Source organism: Sceloporus occidentalis, unplaced genomic scaffold (genome assembly GCF_023333645.1).
Source record: "Sceloporus occidentalis isolate IW3139 unplaced genomic scaffold, rSceOcc1.0.p SCAF_2, whole genome shotgun sequence".
Classification (NCBI taxonomy): Eukaryota; Metazoa; Chordata; class Lepidosauria; order Squamata; family Phrynosomatidae; genus Sceloporus; species Sceloporus occidentalis.
The window spans coordinates 250,344,365-250,371,378 of NW_028316982.1; the positions used below are offsets into that span (position 1 = coordinate 250,344,365).

The following is a 27,014-nucleotide window of genomic DNA, read 5'->3' on the forward strand; positions in this document are numbered from 1 at the left end:
AGGGTGAAGGAGACATTCATCAGCATTTGTTTCAGTTTTTATGTAGTAGTAAAGTATATTATGCTCCAAAGCCTTAGTGTGGTCTCCTTTGCTTCTTTAATGCTGAAGCAGATTTTTATGTAACAAAGAAAAAGAACAAGGGCACATTCCATCGAGGAAGCTGCTACACTTTCCACTAGAGCAAATGGAGGCTGGCTGCAGCAATTTTTGGTAGACCAATCTCATAACCTGTTAATATTTGTGTCATTCTCTCAGCATATGGATATCAAGCTGGTCTAAGTACACTAAAGAATTGTCTTCTTCCACATAGTCAGGATTTCCCCCCCAGCATAAAACTCTATTTAAACCTGTATTAGATATTGTCAAATAAATAATCAAAGGAAAAAATGTATTGGGATTGTCAAAATGTTAATTTCTATTTGGGGGATTTGTGCACTGGCTATATTTAATGCATTCAGAAGCATACTAAAACAGTGAATACAAATATTAAATGTACAAAGAAATACACTTAATATTTCATTTTGTTTCACCATAAACAGATCTATCCATAAAACTCATTTCTTAAAGATCAAGCACTTTCTCTTTCTCTTAAAAAAAAAAAAGAAGGGTATTGAAGCAAACCATCTGTCCAATAAACAAATGTGTACCCAAGTTCTGCAAAGAACAGCAACAAATTTGATATATTCTGTTTAACATCACTTCTTCCTCAAGATCCAAATCCAGTTGTTATACTAAAGCACTTGCTTGAGCCAACTGTTAAATATATATCTTCAGCTGTCATGTACTTGCTCAAATATTATATGCACAGAGATCAAAATCAGGACAGTATATTTAGGCTGTTGATCCAAAACACAACGTGTGAAGTGCTACATCTAGTCCTATTTGTTTGTTTAATGTGAAAACTTATAGCAGTTTCTCAGTGCATGAATAAGTGAAGATATTTTCCTTGTGCAAGTACTTTTCCTCTTAAAATCCTCAATTCTTTTCTGTTCCAAATGGGTGCAAATCAAACCTTAAATCTCACAATGAGCTCTCCATGAATGCAAAGTTTCCTGACAAAAAAACAGCATGCTGTTAAAAAAGTGTGCAACCTGAAGGGAATGCCATCATGCTAGCTGAAAAAAAGGTTGGCAAAACAAAGTCCTCTGGTAAGGTAAGGCAGGGATCTGAATATGTAATGTAAGTCAAACAAGTCCTTCCTCAGCACAGTCCTTTGTCTTGTCGTTTCATCTGCCCAAACCACCTTCAATGCACATTTATTGGCATCTTCCTGTAAGAGTCTTCATGTTATGCCATGTATATAAAAGTGTTGATATCTGATTCATCTCTTCTGATATATTTGTGTTCTATAAGCCATTCAATCTGCTCTTTTATCATTTTCTTCTGTGGCAAGAACATGTTTTTTAATATCTCTACTAGTTCAGTCTGAAGTTGAGCATTAGTAATTTTCTTCCTCATTTTCATTATTTGGATGATAGCCTCCTAAACAAGAGAGAAAGGAAAGAAGGAAAAAATAATTCTAGACATACATTGAACATTGAACAAGACCAGCAAAGCAAACTGAACTAACTGGTTAACAGAAATATCATCTGGCTAATTCCATACAGCACTAAATAAAATATATATTTTACTAACTTTAAAAGTACAGTTAATAAATACCTTGCAAGCACAGCAAGCTTAGATTACCTGTACTTATTTGCTTGGTTGCATCCGCATGAGTTGCTTTAACTACACAGTTAGCAAACCTGCAGGTGATTCATCTTCAGAGAGGAGATGGATTGCTTGAAAGATTACTAAACACTGTTACAGCTACTCACATGGGAGGACAGCTTTTTTATTTGTGCAGAAAGAGCTGCAGGAAAAGCTGTAACTGTACTGGCATCTCAAAGAGACTGCACCTTTGATACTTAAGTGAAACAAACCTACTACAGTACTTTTAAAACATTGTAACAATGCAAGACAACATACATTTTGTTGTAATATAAACAGCTAAATGTATGCTCTGAATACACAGACAGTATATATATTTTCAGTAGAGAGAGGGGGCAACAATCTTTTCTTCTTCGTGGTCTCTGCGAATCATACAAATGGGTTGTACTGCGCCTGCGCAGTGCCTTCGGAAACTTCTGGAATCACTAGGCAAAGTACACTTTGCAACATGCTGAAACTTTTTGGCGGTAACCCCGCCCATCCCCTATAAAACCTCCGTTCCCGCTCTTTTCCCCAGTTCCTTTTTTCCGCCGCGTTAGCTGCCACTAGGAACTTCGCTCTCTATTTTGGAAAGGAATCACTGAAAAAAATTGACCTCGGACCGTTTTTTGACTCTTCTCTGCCTAAGCCCTCGATCTGACTTTGGCTATTTAGACCCGGACTGTTTTTTGACCTTGCACTTGTCTCTCCCTCGGACTTGTTTCCTCGCTCGTTGCCAAACCGGACCGTCTGACCTCGCTCTTCGGATCATGCCATCAGTGCCCTTTAAGAAGTGCTCCATCTGTGGGGGTAAGATTCCCGGCCAGGATCCCCATTCCTCCTGTCTTCTGTGCTTGGGAGAGACTCACGTTCCGGCCTCTTGCGCCTTGTGCAAGTCTCTAACCCCTCAAGCGAGGAAAAATCGGGAGACCAGATTGAAGGCTGCTATTTATACTAAAGTCTTCACCTCGGGGGCAATGTCTTCCGTGGGAGCTTCGTCTTCGGCCGCGACCCCCCTGCCGACCCTTGCTGAGACTCCACTTCAGCCGCCACCGGTTGACCCGCCGGCCCTCTCCGGGGATGGTCCATCTGAACCCCAGGGCCCGACTGAACACGTCCCCAAGCCTCCCAAGAAGGACAAGAAGCATAAGAAGGTTCCTAAGGAGAGCCGGACCATTGATAAGGACTCGAGCTCCCATAAGGGTTCTGCCTCGAGCTCCTCTGTCCCGAAGGCACCCACTTCTACCACTCCGAAGTCGGGTTCCGCTTCGAGGCCTTCGTCTGCCAAGACTTTGAAGTCTCCGGGAGCGGCTAAGTCTCCATCTCTAACTGGGGTCCACGTTTCATCTAAAAGACCCCGATCTTCTTCTTTGGACGACGACCATCAGCCGTCTAGACGACATCTTTCCTTGGACCGAGGCCAGGAGGGCACTCCACAGGTTCGCCCAGAAGTCCGCTCCGACACCGTACGCAGGCACTCGGATGCCGACCGCAGGCCGTCAGATACCGACTCCCGACCATCAGACCCGCGCCTGGCGGCCAAGAGGGCAAAGACCTCGACCTCCGGGACACACGGCACAGATACCAGCCGTGGGGACCGTCCTCTTGATCTGGCCTCAGGATCCCGACCTTTGCCTACCTTCCGTCACGCTTCCGAGGAGGCTGTTCAACTCCTCTCGGAACCGGCTTCCCCTGCGGGCTCCAGGGATGACCGTCGCTCCCCGACTCCGATGCCTACCCGCACACGTCGGGTTGTGTCACTGTCCCCACCCAGAGACCCTCAGCCGGAGTATTACTACGACTCTGAAACGGGGAGGTACTACAAACTAGTCCCTCAAGAGGATGTAGAGCCCTTCCTCGAGCATCGAGATCGGAGACCCAGACCAAGAGCCTCTTCCAGACCCTCCAGGGTGTCTGCATTTTCACCCCACCGAGTGGAGGCCGTCGCCGACCCGGATGTCGTGAACCTCGAGTCGGATGAGGAGACAGCTTCCCAAGTCCGTTATCGCCCGAGACACGACTCACTCTCTTCCCGGGACGATGACTATCAGTCGGTCAACCAGGACTTTGCCCAACCGGGTGCAGTTTCCCCGTCCGACGACGTCCGAACCTTTGCGGAGCACGTCATCAAAATGAGCAATGCTCTGGACATTAAGATCTCTCAAACTGAAGAGGAAGCCTCGGACCCGATCGAGAGGCGAGTCCATGGTAGATTGCCTACCCCGCCAGCAATACCTCTTCTTCCCTCCTTGGAGAAGTTGGCCAGGCGCTCTTGGGAGGCCCCTGCATCCACGGCATCCAACAACAGGAAGGTCGAGTCCCTCTATAGGATCTCACCGTCGACTCCGTCTTGGCTGTTTGGATACCCCAAACAAAATTCAGCCATCGTAGAGGGCTCGCAACGTGCGTCCACCCCGAAGGCTTCCTTGATGCCCTCCGACAAGGAGGCTAAGAAGATCGACGCCTTGGCTAAAAAGGCTTACTTCTCTTCGGCGTTGGGCATGAGAGTGGCAAATTACAACGCATGCATGGGCGCTTACATACAGTGGCTCATGGAAAAAGTGTCCCCTCTCATTCCGGACTTACCTGATGAGTCCCAGGCTATCCTCTCGGAAGTCCGCGACGAGGCCCACTCGATTGGAGGATGGCTCATCACTTCAGCCAGACATGCCACTGACTGTTCCGCTAAGTCTATGGCGGCTGCCATAGCACTCCGCAGACACGCCTGGCTAAGGTCTTCGGACCTAAACCAGAATGCTCGCTCGACCATCGAGGACATGCCCTTCGACGAGGACGGCCTCTTCCATCGCGAGACTGACGAAAAACTTAATTTCAAGTATAGGATGAGGACCGCTGCTAAGAAGCACGGTATGTCTTCTTCCCCCCAGTCGTCTTCTCGCAAGCGCTTCACTGCTGTACGCCAGTGGTATGGCCAGGGCCAAAGGCCCTACCAACAGGATCGGCCTTTCCAGCGGGATCAAGCCAGGCAGCGCTTCCCGTCCCAGTCTTCCTCCTCCTCGGGCCATCGGTCGGGGCCCAAATACAAAAAGAATTACAGGAGGCAAGATTCGGACCCGACTAAGAAGAGGAACTGATGGGACGCAGCGTACTCCGTCGCTTCTCCTGTTCCTTCCTTCCTGGACAGACTGAGGCCCTTTTCTAACACCTGGGCCGCAATCACCACCAATTCTTGGGCCCTCACCATCGTCTGTAGGGGTTATGCCCTTGAGTTTGAAGAGCTCCCACCAACTGGAGCTATCCTGTCCACTCCCCCCTCAGACACCCTTCTCGACGAAGTACGCACCCTTCTCGCCAAAGGCGCCATCTCCACTGTCGATCCCGTCGACGTCCCTAGATGCTTCTTCTCCCGTTATTTTACGGTCCCGAAGCCTGATGGGGGAATCAGGCCCATACTGGACCTTAGACAATTGAATGCTTACCTGTCTTATCGCCGTTTCCGGATGGTAACGCTTGCTTCTATTTTACCTCTGTTGCAGCAGGACCTGTGGTTTGCAACGATCGACTTAAAGGACGCTTACTTCCATGTCAGCATCCGGGAGTCCCACCGCAGGTTTCTGGCGTTCGCAGTCGGGACGGACGTCTACAGATACAACGTCCTCCCCTTCGGCCTATCTACCGCTCCTCGCATCTTCACCAAGTGCATGGCGCCTGTGGTTGCTCACCTACATTGCCGCGGCATGAGAGTCTTCCCGTACCTCGACGACTGGCTCCTCGTGGCCCCTTCACGTCAAGAGCTACAACGACACACCTCAGAGACACTCGAGCTCTTACGGGACCTGGGCCTAGTGGTCAATCTCGAGAAATCCCAGTTGCTCCCCACCAGGCAGATAAGGTTCATCGGGTCCATCCTCGACTCAGACACTTGTATGGCATTTCTGCCTCTGGACCGTTTCCAGGCCTTGGCCCGAGCCGTCAGCAGGTGCACCACTCGAAGGCGGGTTATGGCCAGGGACGTCCAGGTGGCGTTGGGCCACATGGCGTCGACAACATTTGTCACTCCGTGGTCAAGACTTCGTGCTCGACCACTGCAGTCATGGTTCCTGTCGGTCTTCGATCTGGAAAGAGACCCCCCTTTCCGCAGACTTACCGTACCAAGACCAGTCATACGCTCCCTCCGTTGGTGGCTCGACTGCCAGAACGTCTGCGCCGGCATGCCCTTTTCGCCGCCCCAGCCAGAGTTGGTGTTGACCACGGATGCATCGGAAGACGGTTGGGGTGCCCACGCCTTAGACCTATGGGCCAAAGGCATCTGGTCCCTGGACGAGAAGACACTCCACATCAACGCACTAGAACTGTTGGCGGTGGAAAAGGCCTTAAAAGCTTTCGAGTCCTCACTGTCGGGAAAAGTTGTCCAGCTCAGGACAGACAACACCACGGTGATGTACTACCTGAACAAGCAAGGAGGCACCAGGTCACGCACCCTCCTAGACATCACGCTCCGACTTTGGGACTGGTGCATTGCCCGGGACATTTTACTTCAAGCAGTGCACTTGCCGGGCACCGAAAACTCTCAGGCGGACCTACTAAGCAGGTCCCCCTCGTCATGCCACGAGTGGAGGCTCCACCCAGAGACTGTACACGACCTCTTTGCTCGATGGGGAACCCCACAGATAGACCTGTTCGCGACCGTGTACAACTCCCATTGTCCCCAGTTCTGCTCCCGGACGCCGGACGACCACTCCCTCGGGGATGCGTTCGGGTTCCGATGGTCGGGGATAGCACTCTACGCCTTTCCCCCCTTCCCATTGATCACCAGGACGGTCTCCAAGATGATCTCAGAGGCGGCGGACGCGATCCTGATCACGCCTTGGTGGCCGGGACAGCCCTGGTTTCCTTGCCTTCTTCACCTCTCTCGAGCCAACTTTCTCCGGCTCGAACCCAGGCCGGATCTCCTCACGGTTCAAGGAGGTCGGGTTTGACACCCGGACATCGACACCCTTCCCCTGGTGGCATGGAAAATCCATCCCTAGCTCAGCTACCGGCCTCGGTACGGAATGTCATCTTGGCTGCCCGGAAGCCGGCCACCCAAAAATCCTACAGACTTAAGTGGAACAGGTTTCTGCGGTTCCTGTCTGACAGACGCCTCTCCCTGGCCCAGGTGAACACACCGGTGGTCCTGGAATTCCTGATGTCTCTAATTGATGCGGGCCTCTGTGTCACATCTGTTAAATGCTACCTATCGGCTATCTGCTCTTCCTTCCAGTTTGATGGTAAGCCCTCCTTTTTTAAGGACCCCCTAGTCAAGGGATTCCTAAGGGGCTGCAATAACTTACACCCCCAGGTATCTTTGCCGACTCCGGCCTGGAGTCTCGAGACGGTGTTGGGGGCCTTACAGTCTAAACCATTTGAACCTCTAGCCACCACGGACATTAGACTTTTAACTTGGAAAACGGTGTTTCTGGTGGCTATCACCTCTGCCCGCCGTGCGGGCGAACTTTGTGCCTTACGTCGGGACCAACCCTTCCTTAGGTTCCACTTGGACAAGGTAGTTCTCAGGACAGATATTTCCTTTTTACCCAAGGTTGTTTCCCCTTTCCATATGTGCCAGGATATTGTTTTACCGACCCTGGCACTGAGCCCGACTACCGATACCGAGCGGGTCCTTCACTCCCTGGACGTTCGTAGGGCTTTAGCCTTTTACCTGGACAGAACTAGAGACTCGAGTCGCTCTGAGAGACTGTTCCAGTGCTACTCGGGACCGAAGAGAGGACTGCCCGTGTCCGCTCAGAGACTCTCTAAGTGGGTTTCGAGTACTATTGCCCTATCTTATGAGCTCGTGGGCAAGCCCATGCCGACCAGGATTCGCCCCCATACCACAAGGGCGGTAGCGGCCTCTTCTGCTTTCCTGTCTGGTATTCCTTTGGACGATATTTGCAAGGCTGCCGTTTGGTCTCAGCCTTTAACTTTTATTAAACATTACAGGTTGGACACTAGGGCCAAAAAGGACGCAGCTTTCGAGAGGGCTGTCTTGGTATCAGGACTACATTGATTATGCTTGGCTGTCGACTGTGTTCCATACCGACAGCTTACGTCTGAGTGTTCTTGAAGGACTCAATGTTTGGTTTCGAGGTCCTCGTTGGGCATGTTTTATGAGGTGGGATTTCTTTACAAGTATATAAACAAACCATCAATTCTTATACTGTATTCAGTTATCTTTATTGACCATTACTATTGGTTTACTGAGGTGTCATGACACTCCCGCCTCCACTGACCTTAGCTTGCCAGTCTCAACCCATTTGTATGATTCGCAGAGACCACGAAGAAGAAGGACAGGTTGCTTACCTGTAACAGTATTTCTTCGAGTGGTCATCTGCGAATACATACAAATCCCGCCCATCCTCCCCTCAGTGTCCTGCTCTGATTGGCTCTGTTTGGTCGCCTACACGGCGGAAAATTGCGGAACTGGGGAAAAGAGCGGGAACGGAGGTTTTATAGGGGATGGGCGGGGTTACCGCCAAAAAGTTTCAGCATGTTGCAAAGTGTACTTTGCCTAGTGATTCCAGAAGTTCCCGAAGGCACTGCGCAGGCGCAGTACAACCCATTTGTATGTATTCGCAGATGACCACTCGAAGAAATACTGTTACAGGTAAGCAACCTGTCCATCAGTGAGCTGGTTCAGAATCCATCCTGAACAGAAGTTCCCATGAGTTGTGGCATTGTGTGAGCCAGGAATGTGCAAAAATCTATGTATGGGCTAAACAAGGTAGAAAGATTGTAGAAAGCAAGTAAGGAAAACATGATTCCATAGTTTATAATTTACCAGACACAGATTTCTGGTCTGTAGCATGAATGCAGTACTGGAGGACTAGTCAGTCTTAGTGATACATATAATATATATGAATGAAAACTTGATTGGCAGCACTTCCACTCTTTCCAAATAGGTTTTGAGCAAACAGAGATATTTAAGGAATGCTTCTTTTTAAAGGCCCTACAAAAGGTGGGAGTCTACTGATATGAATTATAACTTTTCAGGTAATTTCCCTACAATTTCACCCATTGTAGTATGTGGCTATGGACACATTTGGTAATGCACAGTGGCAAACATTTGTAATTTTTAGAGATGTGGAGTATACGTTGAACACAGAGGTCTGTCTATCCAGCAGTGGTTCTTCAGTGCCTCAAAGGTTTTTCTTAGAAATTGCCACCTGAGAACTTATAACCAGATGGACCAAGGAGTGATGCTGTGTCTGTCTGCATGGAAAATATATGCAACCTCTGTGTCATAGCTTCCTCCATTCTGTGTACTCTGCACTGTGACTAGGACTGTGAATACCCTGTAGTAAAGTTCTGAGCTCAAACAATACAAACACAGAAAACTTCGTAAGATGTATGCATTGGGCCAATTTGCACACTTTCTCATTTTGTGTAATTTATTCTAGTTCTATTAATTAATGGAATGGGGAGAACTAAAGCTTCATTAAAAGCTGTTGAAATATCTTATTCGGTTAGGTCTGACTCATCTATATTTTCAAGAACTGCAGTAGCTATAAGAACAAGATACTGTTGCTGCTGTTGTTATTATTACCTTTGCCATTATTGTTGTTGCTGCTGCAGCAGTTCTCAGGAAGCTGCATTTGTCCTCCCACTCAAATGATCATTCACATCTCAGGCACTGTTAACTCCAGAAGAGTTTTGTTTGCTTACTTTCTTATGTTGCATGTACTAACATTTTCTCAAACTTTCTGTTCATTTCCTCAATCCCTCCCAGCTTCATGTCCTTATAACTCAAAGACAAAATTAATGCTAACCTGGCTACACAGGGCAGCTGTTTTGATCACAAGTCAGATAGTTAAATAGAAATAACCACATCCTAAAGTGTCAGTTCCATTCTTCATTTAACTAAATACTCTGGGCCAAGGGAGGAGGGTGTGTGTGTGAAATTGCTATGTACTGAGACATTTTTCAAGAGCAAACACACAGGTCACATCTATCAAGCAGCAGTAATTAAAAAACATATCATACAATGGAGACAGTAATTAAAAATGACATCAAAGTCAGTAAACTGAAGTGGATTGGTGACATACCTGGGTTCGTAATATTCTTAACTGAACTATTCCTTCATTTTCCTCTTCTCGCATTCTCTCTGTAGTTAGTTGCAGTCTGCCAATTAGGTTTATCTTACCTCTTTTTTGAACTTTCGCATTTTTTCTGAAAAAATGAAACACGAGATGAAGCAAAAAAGAAAAAAGAAAGAAATCTAAGACTCTATCCTATACCGAGAGAACAAGTGTGGTGTAGTGGATTGACTACAGCTCTGGAGATCAGGGTTCAATTCCCCGCTCAGCCATGGAAACCCACTGGATAATTATGGGCAAGTCACAAAGTCTCAGCCCCAGAAAACCCTTTGATAGGTTCATCTAAGGATCACCATTAAGTCAGAAATGGCTTGAAGGCACACAACATCAACCCTTTACTACTTAGTCCTAGCCAGCAGAAACTCTCAAGATTCTCAGACAGCACTATGTCCAAGTTCTAATATCCAAAAACCTTTAACGAGAAAAATTGGGAAATGAATTTTCACCTTCAAAACTCCATTCTGTAATGGGTATTAGGGAGACTGCCAAGATATTTTGATCTCAAATCAGAGATGCACACTGGATTTAGCAAAAGACCAAGCAGAATGAACCTCTTAAGACTTGTTCAGATGCTTTCAACACAGAACAACCTGTTTCTTCACTGCAAAACTAACAAAGCTCAACCTGTTTAAACTCAAAATTTGGCAATACTCTAAATGATGGAATGGGAAACAATCTGGCACCAAAATTAATGTCCTTTCTGTGGAAAACACATAGGTAAGGAGTTGGGATGGGAAGGAATGGGACCAAGGGACTGATGGATCAGCTGTTAATCCTTCTATTTATAAGAGAATATCTATGCATTGGACTTCAAGCCGCCCCTTCTGGCCGTCTATTTAGCCCCTGACTTGCCTTTGGCTGTCTAGTAAGTCCATGGCATAACTAAAACTGAAATAGAGAACCTTCTGATCCTTAATTTAATATCTTAAACACTATGCTATAGCAGCATTCACAACCTTTCAATTTCCAATACGATTAACCACTCATGGTTATTGCATAAATGATATTATGAGGTGCCAAAAAAAAGAAACAAAGAAGCATTGCTGCTGGGCAAATGCTATGGATGCATCAATACAGGTTGTACATTGCCAATGCTTAGTGAATTGAGGCTATTAAGTAAAACTACAGTAGTAATTGGGTGCAAGAGAGAGGAAGTAAGTTGTACTTAAGTGCATAGGGACCACAAAAACAAATATGCTGTATGAAATATAAAAATAAACAGTAAACTGGTAACACATTGTTCTCCTCATCTAATATTATGTTGGATTCCCTCACTTCAACACTGTGCCCTACCAGCACTACTTGTACCTCACCAACCATCATGTACTACCACCAAGCCCTTTGTATCTTTTCTTGTCACCTCGGTTCCCTTTATATCAAGTTCATTTACATTTCTTGAACCAACATTCTTTCACAGTTAACAGAATACCTATGCCTGTTTTGCCTCTTGTCCTTCAGCTTATTCAAATCAGCTGGACTTTCCTACTTTAGTACCTTTAATTCTGTTCGTAGCAAAACACAAAAGAGCAGACTTAACGTCTCCAAAAAAAATGCTAGAGCTGTAGAATTCATCTTAATTACATGCTACCACATCAAGTAATCCTGCAGATCTGTTGATGCACACACATGTGTTACTAAAAGCACACACTAGATCCAATGGTGTGTAGTAGTCTGAGTGCTGCACTGAGACTCCAGAAGACTGGGGTTCAAATTACTGCTTAGCTATGGAAAGTCATTGGATGACCCTGGGCAAGTCAAATTCTCTCATCCTTAGAGGAATGCAACGGCAAACCCTCTCTGAACAAATGTTGCCAAGATAGGGTTGTCTTAGTACTGCCATAAGCTGGAAACAATTTGAAGGCATACACTCCTTTCTGAGAAATCTAAGGATAATCTACAAGTGAAAAAGAAAGGAGGGAAGGTCACTTTCCTCTTACAAATGCACCAGCTCAGCTCTGTCCACCAGCATTTCCTTAAAGCCCTTGCTAGGAGCTTTCTTGGACAAATAGAGCTAAGGACTGTTTACCAGAAGCACAGAGAAATGGTCTGATAAAGTCAAGCAGTAGACCACATTACTGGAATTCTCAAGGGATGTAAATCCTTGGTGGAAGGAGAATTCAGACTTTATTTGGGCCATATCTTGATAGACTTACTTCTGATTATGTGCAGTCATTATTGTGAAAAGATCATGTATAAGCAAGAAACCCACATACAAAATTAAGCTGTACTGAAAAGAATTGAAATGGAGGAATGAAGGTAAAACTTTCTGGTTTGTTTTTAAAGAAGAATCTAAAGAATATTTTTTCCTAACCTCTGAAAAGAACTTGTGTGACAAGACAATAATGTAAAACATGAAAAATGTTTAAAAAATGGTTTTCCTGAAACTATAAATGGGATCAATAGCAACAGAGAAAAATCAAACGGGATAATTCAAGTGCTAATTAACAACTGTCTGCCCTCTAGCACTACCTTAAAGACTTCGCTATCACTTAGCTTGGACAACTAGAGCTAAGGACTGTCTCCCTCTCAGAAGCTGAAAACAACTGTCGAACATAAACAAGTCAGGCATTTTAAGTTTTACTATGATATGACATCATCTCAGAAATTAACTTTAAGAACAGATGAACCATTAAATATTAAAATGTGCCTCTTGTTCTGTATGAAATCTTTATGGAATAAACTAGTGCTACATCTTACATTAAGCTGAACTCCTGGTTGACTGAGAAGAGAGTTCCTTCTGTAAAGTCTTTGGGTGAATTGACTTGAGGTTCATATAACAAAACCTGACGTTTCAACTTTGGAAATGCTACAAGAGACTGTTGAGAAGAAAAGACAGAGAGAAAGAGAAAGAAATTTAATTCTCAGTGTAGGCAAGCTAGTACTATTTTGTCACGTTAGAATTAACAATGTGGTCTCCAGCCTATTTTACTACATTTTAAAGTTAGGGTCTTTGTTTTAACTAGCTCTTAAATCCAAACATTTCTAATCACACATTCCTATCAAATGGAAGTTTAAGTAAATGCACAAACACAAATGAAAGACCTGTCTTAATTATTTTTATAACATCCTTGACAAACAGAAAAAGTGAAGAAGGTGGTTGCATCCAAATATTCAGCTGCACCACAGGTTACTGCTGTTTTCTCCAATCTGGTCCCTCCAGATGTGTTTGATAACAACTCTCATGATATTTCCAGCCAAAGCATCTGTAGTTGGCAGAACCTGATTTACTGGATAAGAACAAACCAAAGTCAGTCTTCATTTTCCAAGCTTTCTTGAGTCTCTTCATCTGGTATGGTTGCAAAGAAGAGACTGGACACTTTAGTTTTCAACCTCCATTAACCACAGTTTAGTATTTTATTCAAACCAACGAATTGTGATTAATATCAGGAATGGTTTGTTTAAACAATCCAGATTCATAACACAGGATGTGAAGTTGGCTGGCTCCAAATAGACAAAATATAACCTTAACCACAGTTTGTTGGTCTGGAGATTACAATAAAATTTGTTTGAGAGTATTTACTGGAGAAAATGCTTCAAATCATAACTGTTCTGGGAAGGGATGTGTGTACAAGCTCATTACATCTCGTTCATGAAACACTAAAACATAGATTTGTGGTTCTAGGATATTGTGAAAACCAAAGCTTTCCAAAATAATGCTAAACCTGTTAACAATATTTGCTATTTAGATATCTGCGCAGTGTAACTGCAAGCTGGGTAAAATCCATCATTTCATGGAGTTTAACATGAACTCAAGGAGTCTGTATGAAGTGGAAAGCACTTTCTTTGAACTATTGTGTGGGAGATACACTTGTTCAGTCTTTGAGAGACTCTATCCCAGTACTTCTCAAATAGTGGGGCAGGCCCCCCAGGGGGGGCGCGAGGGTCCGTAAAGGGGGGCGCGAGACTCAGGATACAGTGTTATGCAGAGGTGTACTTATAACAATTTTATAGACAAATGATACTATTTACAGTCGCGCGGGGGGCGCGAAATGTTTTCTTCTTCCTGGGGGGGCATGACAGAAAATAATTGAGAAGCACTATGTCTATCCTAACAACTAATCTTAATGTCACCATTTTCTGTGCAGGAGCTATTCCAATAAATCACTTGGTTATTGAAGATCGCTTTAGTCTTTTTAAATTGTAACAAGTTATTCTTAAATAATAATAGCTTTGTGGTGGAGTCATGTTCTACATTCAGTAAGTCAAAGGTCAAACTAGCATCTTCAGTTAAAAGGATCACGTAAAAGGTGAGAGCCAGTGTGGTCAGTAGTGTGAATGCTGGACTATGACAGGAGATCAGGATTTGCTTCCCTGCTCAGCCATGGAAACCCACTGGATGCCCTTGGGCAAGTCACACACTCTCAGCCCCAGAAAACCCTTTAGGGCTGACCTAAACTGGAAACCAATTGAAGGCACATAACAACAGCAAAAGATGTTGAATAGGACTACTGCTTGAAACCCTATGGGGCTGCTGCCAATCAGAGTAGACCACACTTAAGCTAACGGCACACTCCACATGTTTTGAAAGTGTGCTTGTAAGAAGGTGTGAATTTACTACTCATAAGCATTTAAAATGCATTGAGAAGATTTTGTTCAGATCTGAAAAAATATTGTTATGCATGTGGGATGAAATGGCTAGAAGATTGGATTTTTTTTAAAAAAAACGAAAGGGTATTAAATTTAGAAGGTCGCAACATAAACTATGGATGGCATGCATATTTAGTATACAAGAAATGGAAAGAAGACAAGAAATTTAATAATCATGGGGTCAGAAAAGGACTTTTGAGAATTTGGCAACAAATTTTTTTTATATTAAAATCCCATTGTGGACTTCACCACAAGAAGCCCACTTTGGAGGATTTAAAAGTGTAAAAGAACAATGGGTAACATATGAACAATTATTGGAAGAAGATGATAAAGCAACCGTAAAATTAAAAACTAGAGAAAAATTAGAGAAAGAAAAGATAAAATTAGACTGGTTCCCATATAAACAGTTATCAGAAAGATAAAAAATGGATTTGAAACTTGTAGGAATAGAAAAATCTAAAAATGAACTAGATAAAATAATTTTTGAAAAGTGGAAAAAAAGAAAATTTTGAAATATTATGAGGTACTATTAAGACAAGATCTAGAACAAGAATGTATAAAAGTAAATATGATTAAATGGAGTCAACTTTTTCAACATAACATAAACCTAGAGGATTGGGAAAAATCATGGAGGAAAACTAACAAGTTCACTTTGGCACAGAATTTAAAAGAAAATTATTACAAAATGTTTTACATGTGGCATCTAACATCATTTAAGCTGGCAAAAATTTATAAAAATGTAAATAAAACATGCTGGAAGTGTAAAAAAAAAAAAAAAAGGAAGGAAGGAACGTATTACCACATGTGGTGGACTTGTAAAAAGGCAAAGCAGTTTTGGAACAAGATTCATACAACAATAACGGATATTCTAGGAAAGATTTTTCAAATAAATCCAGAATTATAGTTACTAAATTTGACATATAGATTAGAGGTAGAATTGGAGAAGAAATACTCAAAACTAATACTATATATGATTACAACAGCTAGGTTTCTGTACGCACAAAAGTGGAAATCAACCCAAATCCCGACACTAGAGGAATGGTTTTGTAAATTATTAGATATGAGAGATGCTGATAAGCTGTCTAAAAATTTAAAAGAAAAGAAAGAGGATAATGAAGACTTAGAAGAAGAGTGGAACCTAGTAATGGATTATTGGAAAAAGACGATAGAAAAACAGAATGAAGAAATCAAGTAATGACATAAAAGACAGGAAAAATTTAAGAAGAGAAGATATATAATAAAGAGAAGGTTGGAAAAAGGATATATATCATCCATGAGATGAAAGATGTAAATAGTAGAAATGGTATATTTATATAAGTATGTTTATGTTTGTGTTAGTAGGTGTACAGAAATGTGTAATATGTATGTGTATGTGAGGGTATAGATGTATGTATGTATGTATGTATATTGGTGTGGTGGATGTAATAAATAAAATAATAATTTTTTAAAAGGAAGATTTTGTGAAATATCCTGTAAAATAATTCTCTTAATTAAATTAGGATTTGATAGGGTTTTTTACTTCCTTTTCTATCAGAATACCCAGATGTTACCACTACTGATAAGAGGGAGAAAACCACTGCACAATCTCCAGAAAATGTTCCCAAAGAGGTTATATTCTATATATGCAACTTAAAATAAATCAGTAGGATTATGGTAAATGCGAGAAGGAGATAAGTTCTGTGTAACTTACTTTGTCTTAAAATTTAACCATTTGTTACTTATTTTAAAACTGCTACTACTTTTGAATAATTTATATCCCATTTTTCAATCCAATGATTTTCAAATGCAGTTTACAAGTTACAGGTAAACCCTTTTAAAAAGTCACAAAAACAAAGCGCATCAACCCTTATTCTTCTAGCTGATAGACAGGACCCACAGCACAATAGAAACAAGCTCCAATCAGAACCCCAGAAGAAAAAAATGTGCTAGAAATAGGGCCCCTCTTTAACCGCTACAAGATTACTTTGAAATATTCTACATTTTATTTGCTATGCTGGGTATTATAATTCCCTTCCCTATGTTAAGAATAAGCTGTTTGGAGAAGAACCTAGGAAACATCAACAATTCTAACAATGTACAACATTTATAAAATATAACATTCAGTTTAGAAATACATCCATTTTTGAAGTTCAGCAATATTCATAAGTGAGATGTTATATCATGACATTGGTATAAAGTACAAGAATGTATAAGAAAGACAAGCAAAGACGAGCTCAGAGCCTGTTGTAGGTGAACGAGACAATCATCTTCCCGAAAAGGTCAACTAACACTACATGCAGTGTGGGGAAGATCCTGTTTACTTGTTATATTTTCGGTCTGTTTTATTGAGATTTTGTGTTTTTTATTTAACTTGTTGGCTACCTTGGAGGGATTTGTATTTTTAATGGTGGAATGTAAGTATAATGCATATAACCTGACTTTAGTTCACTTTAAGACAATCACATCAATTTCCAAGAATAGATAATGCTGCTTCCCACTTCCACTGTGTGTCATATATCAAAGATTACTTTTTCATTTTAAAAAATACAACAGGATGGAAATTGTGCTTTGTTTCAAATGTATCCAAACTTCACACATTGGTTCCCATGAAAAATTAAAAGTTTTTTTTAAAGAACTGGAGACATACCCACAAAGTTCTCCTAAGCTCTGCATCAGGGAGTTCTGTTGCTAGTTTAAGATTTTCAAAGCTGATCTTCTCTCGGGGTCTTTGGTTCCATGCAAAAAGCACTGCCAGCTGAAATGTTGTTACCTCCAAGTCATACTGGCCAACTTCATTCTTAAAAGTTATCTGTTAAGAGGACCAAAAATTATTCATCACACATAGTAAGCATAATCTTGTTTCCAATTCAGTGAGACCAAATACTTATTTAAATAAATACAAAACTGAAGTGAGAGGTACATATATACATACAATGCCATTGGACATAAGATGATGCCAGTGAAGTTTCCTGCCACTGTGATTCTTTTTGTAGAACTCTTCTACCTCTGGGATAAGGTCTTCCAATTCCGTGGGAAGTGATACAAACACCTTTTCAGAACTTCTGGACCAGGCACCAGCATTTAAAATTTTGATATTCACAGAATCAGCTATACAAAAAACAAAACAAAAACCACTCAGATGGTAATGAAACAGTTAATCAGAATGAAAGTTATATAAATAGAACAAAAAAAAAAAAGGTTCTGTTAAATTAGCACAAGATAAAGAAACCGTCAGAATAATTTTATACTGGGGTTAAGGAAAAGGTTAGCTTTTCCTTCACAGTATTATTGTTGTTGAAAAATTGAAAAAGAAAACTGAAGAGGAGTACCTGGCAGGGCCAACTTATTATTTTTGTGCATTTCCTTGAAGGCCTGGTTCAGATCTTCAGATACTTTGATATCTTGGAACATTCTTGCCAGCTTATTTACATAATCAGCTGGCATGCCTACTTCCTACATAAAGAAAAGCCAAATTTAGCTGACGTACAACAAGATCCTCAACATAACCAGCCTTATCCCCCTCCCCCCCCCCAATTTAAAACAAAGCTGTGAACTGTTTTTAGTGCATCTTAATGATAAAGAGCTACATGAGCCTGACAAACATGGAAAGCTAGGTCTTTAAAGGAGGAGAAACTATTTTGGTTCTCAAAGTGTCTTTGTTTGAATAAGGCAAACACTAGCTAGTATGAAGATAGGAAAATACAGAAAGTCTAGTTTTGAAAGAAGTTGCTTTAATAATACATTGTTGATGCATTTGAATTATAATTTTCTTCATGAGCTAAAATTTTGAAAAAAAAATTAAGACACGAGCTATGCAGATCTATATTGCTATTTGAAAATGAAGAATTCTTTGGGCTGACTTGGAGTTATTACACCTCTTGTCGCACCTGACAATAGACAACTCTGCAAACTGAACATATCAAATCCGACATATTTGAGTATGTAAGGTACACAACTATATAAATTAGAAACAATCAACTTGTTAGTTTTTTTTCTTGACCTTATCACCTGGTATAATCTGCACTCCCACCATGTCATTCCTTTCAACTATAGGAGCTTGGCAAGAAAAGCAGCTGGTTCTTCAGCATCAGGAAGTTAATAGGCATCCCTCCTTTCAGGGATCCTGAGAGATTTTAGAAGACTCCATGGAGACTATCCCCAACAAAGATCACTGGTTTGACAATAGCAACAGCAAATACATTTCTATACCGCTTATTTAGTAAACTAGCACTCCCTAAGCAGTTTACAACATGTAAGGCAACTACCACCAACAAGCTAGGTACTCATTGTACTGACCTATGAAAGGATGGAAGGCTGAGTGGAATTGGAGCCCTTCTCTAGGATCGAACTCACAACCTTGTGGCTGCATTGTTTTAATATATATTGGCTTTATATATTCTTTTATCTGATGACATGTGTTTTAAACTTATGTCATATGTTGCATTTTAATCTGTTGTTGCCTGCCTTGATCCATAGGAAGAAGTGAGTAAGAAAAAATCATCGTCATCACCGTCATCATCATCTGAAGGAACGTAGGGATGAATTTTCAGTGGAGTGGCAGGGACTGGAGACAACTCAAGAGCCATCATTTGGACATGGTAACTCTATTTATACATCTTGAGGTTCTTAAGTCAAGTAAACTTAAAATTAATTTGCTAAATCTAAAATCCTTGTTTTTGAAAGGAAATTTTCTCAGTGTAGATGGGAGTTTAAATGGTTGTTCTGTAGATCAGGCCACAAGTTTCCAATTCATTGTGCTTGTCTACCATCATAACATTTTGTGGACCTCTCATAGATCTGCAGCTGTTAGTAAAGCCCTAAGCTGTAAATCAGCTATTTTAAGGGTTCATTTTAGGAAAGGGAATTCATGTTCCCTGAGCTGTCAAGATTTATAATGCAAGGATTGTATCTAAATTGTTATTTGCTGTTGCAATTTGGATTGAAGGGATTAGTTCTGAGCTTGGTAACATCAATGCCAAAACCCCAAGATGTGTTTCTAACCCAGTTGTAATGCCTGAAACTGGTGAAAGTCCTCTGTCAACTAGGACATGGGTCATAGCTATAAAGTTTTGGTTTGGAGTTATCATTTTCAACCATGGCAAAGGCCTACTTAGGCCGCAAACAGATGAGTTCAAAGGTCCACCATTGGGATGCATTGGGGTGTGTGGCATTCAGACATGGCATTTAGTAGAAGTCACGCTAGAGCCACCTAAGGCAGCCCAAACCCAGCTGCAAAAAAACCCCAGCTCCTTTTGCTAGCCAAACTGAAAATTGTGGCGGCGGCTCGGATTGGGGCCAGGTGTGTGCGTTTGCTGTGTCCCACCTTATCAGGCCTGTCTGCATGAGGCCTTAGTCAACTTGTGATGGATAACTACACTAGAAGATAGTCTAAATATATAATTCAGAAAGCAGCCCCAACTGGTCTTTCATAATTTCTGCTCATTAACCTAGGTTATAATACAACAATAAATTTAGTTAAACAAAGACGCTAGGATATTGCCTTTTGCAATATTTGGGTTTGTTCCCTTTTTCATGCTCACTCAGGGTGTAACTATCCGTTATGTGAGATCCTTTCTTCCTCCATTTTGTTATCTTGCTCTTTTTTACTTAATCAAGATTGCAAACTGTTGATCTCTCCTCTATTAAGGAATCTACCTGGTCAACTGGATAAGTTTTATGTTAAAAATCTTTTAGAGGATAGATATTCTAATGTCACCCTGTTGGTTGCCAAATTCTTGACTAATTAAGATTAGAGAAGGAAACTCCTAAAATGGGCCAGAGTATCTTTGGAATGTTAAACTGTATCCTATCTGATATTGGACAATTTTTGCCTGATTATATGGCATGTAATAATAAATATTGTACTAAAAGTAAACTATTAATTCCATGGCTTAATTTGCAAACCCGTTTCCTACCTAAAGACCATCATTACACAGGTCTTATAAAATAGAGCTGCTACTACTAATTTTCAATATACAGTATAAAAGCAAACATGAAATCATTTTAAGCAATGAGTTGATATAACACAAATCCTATTTGCCAAGTGGTAGAAAGACCTAGGAACTAAGCCACGGATAGTTTATGGCTAAAATATTCTTGATTTTTATTTTGAGAGTCTGCTTTCTGAGGAAATGCAAACCTAATACGATTCAATGTACTTACTCTTAGCCATTCCACCATGTTCTCTTCTATTTCACTATCTGCTGATATATCCAATATTAGACGTCTTGTTAAGTGAGCTTTGTGGTATCTCATGAAAACGTCTTTGTTCTGCACATACTTCAGCACCAATAGCTGTTTAAAAACAACATTAGAGAAGTTTTGGTAGAGAAGAACATTAGGCAAGATCCTATTAACATCTATTGTCATTGCAGAGCAGTGACCAGAGGTGGATAAATTCATGCTCCCAAATACATCTGGTGGAAACAGCCATAATCTATGAGTATTGAACATTTAATAATGGTTAATCATTTCATTTAACTGAAACCTTCCCTACCTTTCCCTTTAATGACAGCTGTGCGTTACTCATAAAAAAGGATATACAAATATAATGGGAAGATGTTAGTCCACAATACACACTGCTTACATTTTCTAACAGGAATGTTTTCAGGTGTAAAACATGGCTTAAAATCAAATTGTTCTATTCCTTGATGTACCAGAACTTAAAAGTCAGGTTTTAAAACTCAGGTTTGCCTAACTCCAGATACATAATTCGTTTGACATCATAAATATGCTACCAAGGTTCAACAGAACACCCCCCCCCCAAAAAAAAAATCATTATAGCTGCCTCCTTGTGGTATGCTGGAACTTTGCCTTGTTTTAGCAAGGCATTAACCACTCCCTTTACCAGTTCAGCCAGTCCCACTTTTAATAAGCCAGGAAGGACAAGGATCTAACACACCTCTCCAAGAATCCTATCCACATTTCTGGACTGTACACACTTACGGATTAGACTTACTGTGAATGTTCATTTAGAGATGGCTGGAGGACCAATCCACTACAGCTGGGATTTGCTTGTGCCAACTTGGTCAGCAAGAGTTTTAAATTCTTTTTCAGTTACTTTCAGTTGAATTCCTGCCTCCTCAGCTAGATATGTTATAAAGCCATATCAGTCATATTGCCCTATCTAACTAACTAATTGTGTGTGTGTGTGTGTGTGTGTGTGTGGGTGGGTGTGGATTGGTCCTCTGGCCATCTCTGAATGAACATTCATGGTAAATCTAATCCATCATTCACAATCTATTACATCTGGGATATACGCAAATCCTTTGTTCTGGGTGGAATTAATCTTTTGAAACGACAGTCTGTAAAACAGCTCTGCTGAAAGCTGCCTTTGCTGAATGGTATTTATCAACTTTATAATGTTCTATAAATGTAGATGGTTCTCTCCACCCATCAGCCTCACTTACTTCAGTTAAGGAACCTGACACAGAGTAAGATGATAAGTGACCACTGATCTTGTTGAAGATTTTTTTCAATGCATTGTCAGCTCTTCACTCAAGTTCTTTTAACAAAGTATCCCCTTCCTTAGGAACTATGGCCCCTGACACTAGTTGCAGCTATTGGGGCACCAGGAGCCCTGGTGGCACAGTGGTTAAATGCCTGTACTGCAGCCACTCATTCAAACCATAAGGTTGCGAGTTCAATACCAGCAAAAGGGCTCAAGCTTGACTCAGGCTTGCATCCTTCTGAGGTTGCTAAAATAAGTACCCAGATTGTTGGGGGCAATTAGCTTACAGTTGTAAACTGCTTAGACACTGTTAGTTCAGTATGAAGCAGTATATAAATGAAGCTGTTTGTTGTTTGTTTGTTAACCAATGGAGGTCTTTAAAATTTCTGCATCTGTCTTATCAAATAAATAAATCTTATTTCCTAATGACAGCAATTTTCGTGATGATAACAATGATGCCCATTCACTCTGAATTAAATCTTTAAATAATTCTGGAAGTGACATATCATTACTCTGTGGGTTTTTTCTTTTTCATGACAGATGACTCCTAGAGATTTTATAACCCGTTTTAGAAGATGTTTAGAAGTTGTAGCTTCAAATAATCTTCCTGAATCTAAGTCGTCATCATCATCCTGATCAGACGCATCTGTTATTTTGTCCTCTAAGTTATCTATCATTTCATCCTGTTGTAAAGTTCAGTCTAAGTCCATCTCCTGATGATGCCCATGTTTGATTTTCCTTATACACTTATGTGGAATTGATTCCTCATCATATAGCCTTCTTTTTCTATTTAATTTGATTTCAGCCCTGTCCTCTTTTCCTTTTGTTTGTCTGTTTTGGAAAGCATTCCACAATTCATTCTTTAGATCACTTTTATCTTTTTGTTTCTTATGTTGAACATGAACTTGTTGGGACACTTGTCTTTGCCCTTACTGTCCCTGTAGTATGGATTGTAGTTCCTTATTAATTAATTGCCTAATTGTAGTAGTTAAAGAGAACTTCTTAGATTCCTCATCCTCTTCTATTTCTACTTCTTGTCTGGATAAAGTGGGCATGTCATCATACATTGTTTTTCTTTACAATTAGCATCCGCTTGTTTTTTAAAGTGTTTTTCCGCAGTCGTTTTCCAGTGGACCAGTGAAGTTCTCAGACTCATTCTCACTGGTAATCATGAAAAATTTCATTAATTCGTCCTTTCCAATGTCCTCAGAGGCAATCTAGGAGCTTTCCATGTTTCCTTGGTCTTTGTTCGTTTTGTCCGGCTTTTTAATTCAAGATCCATTCTTGTTTCCAGATGTTTTGTCTTTCTTTTTTTCCCCTTACTACCTTTCATTTGTTTACCTTACTAACTAATCTAATTTAAAGGCATTTTGCTGAGGAGGCAAAAACGTGAAGGATCGTAGGCAGGATTAAAAGAAACTGGCTGAGGAGGCAGGAGTTCAACTGAAAGTAATTGGGAAAGAATTTAGAACTCCTGCTGACCAAGTCAAAAAGTTTGTTAAAAATCCACAAGATACAAAAGGTAAAACATTGTTAAACAATCAAAAATGCCCTTTAAGTCAGATGAAGAGACCAATAATGCTGCAAACCATTCTCTTGACAGTAAGTGTCACTAAAATTACTTATGAGTACATCTGTGAAACACTGCACTGTTAATTATGCAGAACAGTGAAGTAGACTGCATCCAGATTGATGAGCTGTAATGCTAAGTCTCCAGCCAGCAAATCACTTAAGGACTAGTGTAGTACAGGGCCCTTTGTATCCAACGCTAAAGTTTGGTTCCAGACCGCTTCATGGATACCAAAATCCATGAATGCTCAAGTCTCATTATATACAATGCTGTAGTAAAATGGTGTCCCTTATATAAAATGGCAAAATCAAGATTTGTTTTTTGGATTTATTGTTGAAGAAATATTTTCAAGCCGTGGATGGTTGAATCCATGAATGCAGAATCTGTGGATACAGAGGACCAACTGTCCACAACTTTAAAAAGACTGATCACTTGTTTCTATTAATCCAGTGTACCCTGGTGTTTCTGAAAACAGTACAGTGAAAATACATTCGGGGGGGGGGGGGGATCAACAATCATATTTATTTCTCTCAAATGAAAGCTAGAACAGCACAAGCACATACCACTTCTTTAAGCTTTGCTTCAATGTCTTCAGAAGTAAGTTTTTTGCTTAGTGGCGTTTTCCTTAACAACATATCACAATAATTAGCAAGTAATTCCGGGCACTTGGACTCTGGCTGTGTTTTCAATCCAACACTAAATGAATATGAAAAGTAGTTTCACAAGATTACATACAACAATATTAAAAGTTTTACACCATCATACAAATACAAACAATTGCTAATTGAGAATGGAAATCCCTCAATAAAACAGCGAAGATTGTGTAACATTTTTAAAGCTTCATTTGCTTTTTCCTTTGAATAGACAACAGAATAAAGTACATTCAGAAATCTACAGAAAGCTAGTACAGTGTGTATGAAAGATGGATATTTGTACCACAGTCTCAAAAATTAATAAGACAGCATCTGAACACTGTATTAACCACAACTGGGGAACAATGTATCCACATACTCAAAATCTGACCATCTTTCAAAATGAAGGCAATTATCAAACCCCCTGGTTGTTTGTTTGTTTGCTTTATCGACAAAATTACACCAATTCATCAGTGATGCTTAAACTTCTATAATTAATTGAACTTGGTTATTCTAGGTATCTTTGAATATATATTATTTATCCAAATCCTCATTATTTTGGATGTTTTTGGATAGACAGTACGCCAATTTAGCAGTGATGTTTGAAAAATATATTTATTTAACTGTATTTAGTTATTTGACATAGGTTTTAATGTATTGTTATTTATAACAAGCTTTGGGGATAAAGCTTGGGTAGAAAGCAAAACTATAACAAAGCATGTAAAATGGGTGGAAAGCCTTTTCAGTTCTACAGAACAAGAGTTAAATATTGATTAAAGATATAGTGAACCTGTCTAATCAATTTCAACCTCAACAAATAAGCTTAAAGTAAATAGACAACTTACCCCTTCTGTTTCAGTGGTAATTCAAGTTTAAATATAGTAGCATCATTTACAACTGCTTTATATGCCTAAAATAAAATGAAACCATTCCATTAATTCTGTTAACAAAGTAACAAATTATAAAATTCCAGAACTTGCCATTCTAAACCTTCATGCTTCTCCAAAGGCCTAGTTCATATATCAGATACAGCCAAATGCCCAAGCCCCTAAAAGAGCCAGGTGGACACCATGGCAATCGCATGCCATGGCCCCACTTCGGCATTTTGCCGCTGCACAAAGGAAGTGGCAAATTGTTATTCCTTTTTGCGGCAGTTTTCCTGCCCCACTGGCACTTTGTGGTGCAGCAATGGCGCATAGATTCTAATAGCTGCACCATCACAGCACCATGAAGCCACTGCATGTGCAGTGAGCCATGTGGCTTCCCAGCAACATGAGGCCATGTGCCATCTGAATACCACGCCCCCACACCTCCGTTAAGATGCCATATTGTGCTGGTCTGTGCCAGCACACAGTTATATTGGACAACAATTCCCAGACTCCTCTAGCCATCATAACCATTGTTCTTACTTTTCCAAGAATACAAATCATGGTTAGGAAACAAGAAGGACCCTCTGAACATCTTCCCTTCCCAGGAAGGGGGTAACAATAATTAGAGGTACAATAATTAGCTACACTGTTTCAGGCATCCTGGTGACATACTGCTATCTAGAAAGGAAGAGGTAAACCTATGGGTAGAGAGTGGGAGGAGCACATGAACCAAGGGGTTACTTCCAATCACATCAGCCAGCATGGACATAATCCTTGGATTATTTAGAAGCAAATAACCTGTTAATATTCTATCACAGATGCTCCATACCTGGTAGAAGTGTTCACAATTATTTTATGGAATTTATGATTTTCAATTTAGCATTCTATGATTATCTAGGCCAGTGATGGGCAACTACCCAAGTGCTCTTCACCAGATCCTGGAAGGTTATACCTCCTGTAATTCCCACCCTTCATAACAAAACCTCCAAGTATGGATGCAATATTGGTATATTTCTTCTCCACCTGAAAGAGTACTGTAGACTCCTCCTCCCCCAGAATATGTGTGTGTGTGTGTGTTACTTTCAATAAAAGATGTTAAAAATGGAGATGTTGGCCTTGGAGGACGTCAAAAATGCCCTTCAGAGCCATATGCAGCCCACGTAGCCACACTTTCTCCAAAACTAATCTAAGAAATCTCCAACAGAGATAATGGAACTGTTCATACTTAGGCATACAATGACATATCTTAAAAAACCAAACATTTACAGCTGTGACAATAATTACAGAGCAGTAAAATTTTAAGAGCAAAGTCATGCAATTACATCAATATATAAAATTCTATGGTGCCAGCCAAATGGCTACTTCGTAATTATTAGTGAAAACCAGCTCTGCATGGACTTCAAAAGCCCTTAATTTGATGCATCAAAGTTTTGAGTAAATCTTAGTTGGACAATTTGCAGCCATCCTGCCTCACTGAAACTACAGCCATTGGCACCCCATGCATGTCTGCTACTACTGCCTATTTCCTTCAAGGGGGGAATCTGTCCACTCCATTTATGGCGGGAGGCTGCCTAACAGCATGGGAGAGGTTGTTTTATAACCGTACTTTACACTCCTTTTCCATGGCTTTAAGCTATATTGAGTGCAAATGTATGCTTTAGTTAGGATATCTGCCATCCAGTAACAGGATGACACTGCAGGTTTCAAGCACAGAAGTTTACTTAATTTGCTTGAAAAGCCCATAAATAAATAAATAAATCCCGAGGAACATACTCACATCCTCTCCCCTTAACAAGCATGCCAACATTTACATGACTAGTTTACATGGTCTTCATGCTACAGTTCTGACAGACACACATTTGCTTTTACAATTATAAAATTGGGGGGGGGGGGGGGGATCACATCACACAAGTAACAATAGCTTCTAGGCTTAGTACTGTGCCATAAAATATTCAATATCTAAAAATGAAACAAAAGATTAATTGCTTAGATAAAATACCTTATCTCTTGCAGTAAGAAACCTTGGATCATCTTGAAAAGCTTCTTTAACCAGTTTGCTAAATCGATTAAATAATGTAAGCAATTGTTCTACATACTTTTCAGAATCCTAAAAATTGAAGAAGCAAATCAATAAAAAAATAA

General features: G+C 40.8%; 1 protein-coding gene across 1 annotated transcript in view; it reads right to left on the reverse strand.

Moving 5' to 3' along the window:
• Positions 1–391: 391 nt before the first annotated feature.
• The window catches only part of CUL5 (cullin 5), a 48,167-nt gene continuing 21,544 nt past the window's right edge, over positions 392–27,014 (reverse strand). The window contains exons 10-19 of the mRNA XM_089512705.1: positions 26,872–26,979; positions 24,849–24,913; positions 23,935–24,067; positions 20,514–20,645; positions 17,681–17,804; positions 17,284–17,459; positions 16,999–17,160; positions 12,483–12,601; positions 9,735–9,858; positions 392–1,482 (exon numbers count right to left, since the gene is read on the reverse strand). Of these exons, the coding sequence (XP_089368831.1) occupies positions 1,288–1,482; positions 9,735–9,858; positions 12,483–12,601; positions 16,999–17,160; positions 17,284–17,459; positions 17,681–17,804; positions 20,514–20,645; positions 23,935–24,067; positions 24,849–24,913; positions 26,872–26,979 (1,338 nt within the window). The 3' untranslated portion in view covers positions 392–1,287. The remainder of the gene's footprint in view (positions 1,483–9,734; positions 9,859–12,482; positions 12,602–16,998; positions 17,161–17,283; positions 17,460–17,680; positions 17,805–20,513; positions 20,646–23,934; positions 24,068–24,848; positions 24,914–26,871; positions 26,980–27,014) is intronic.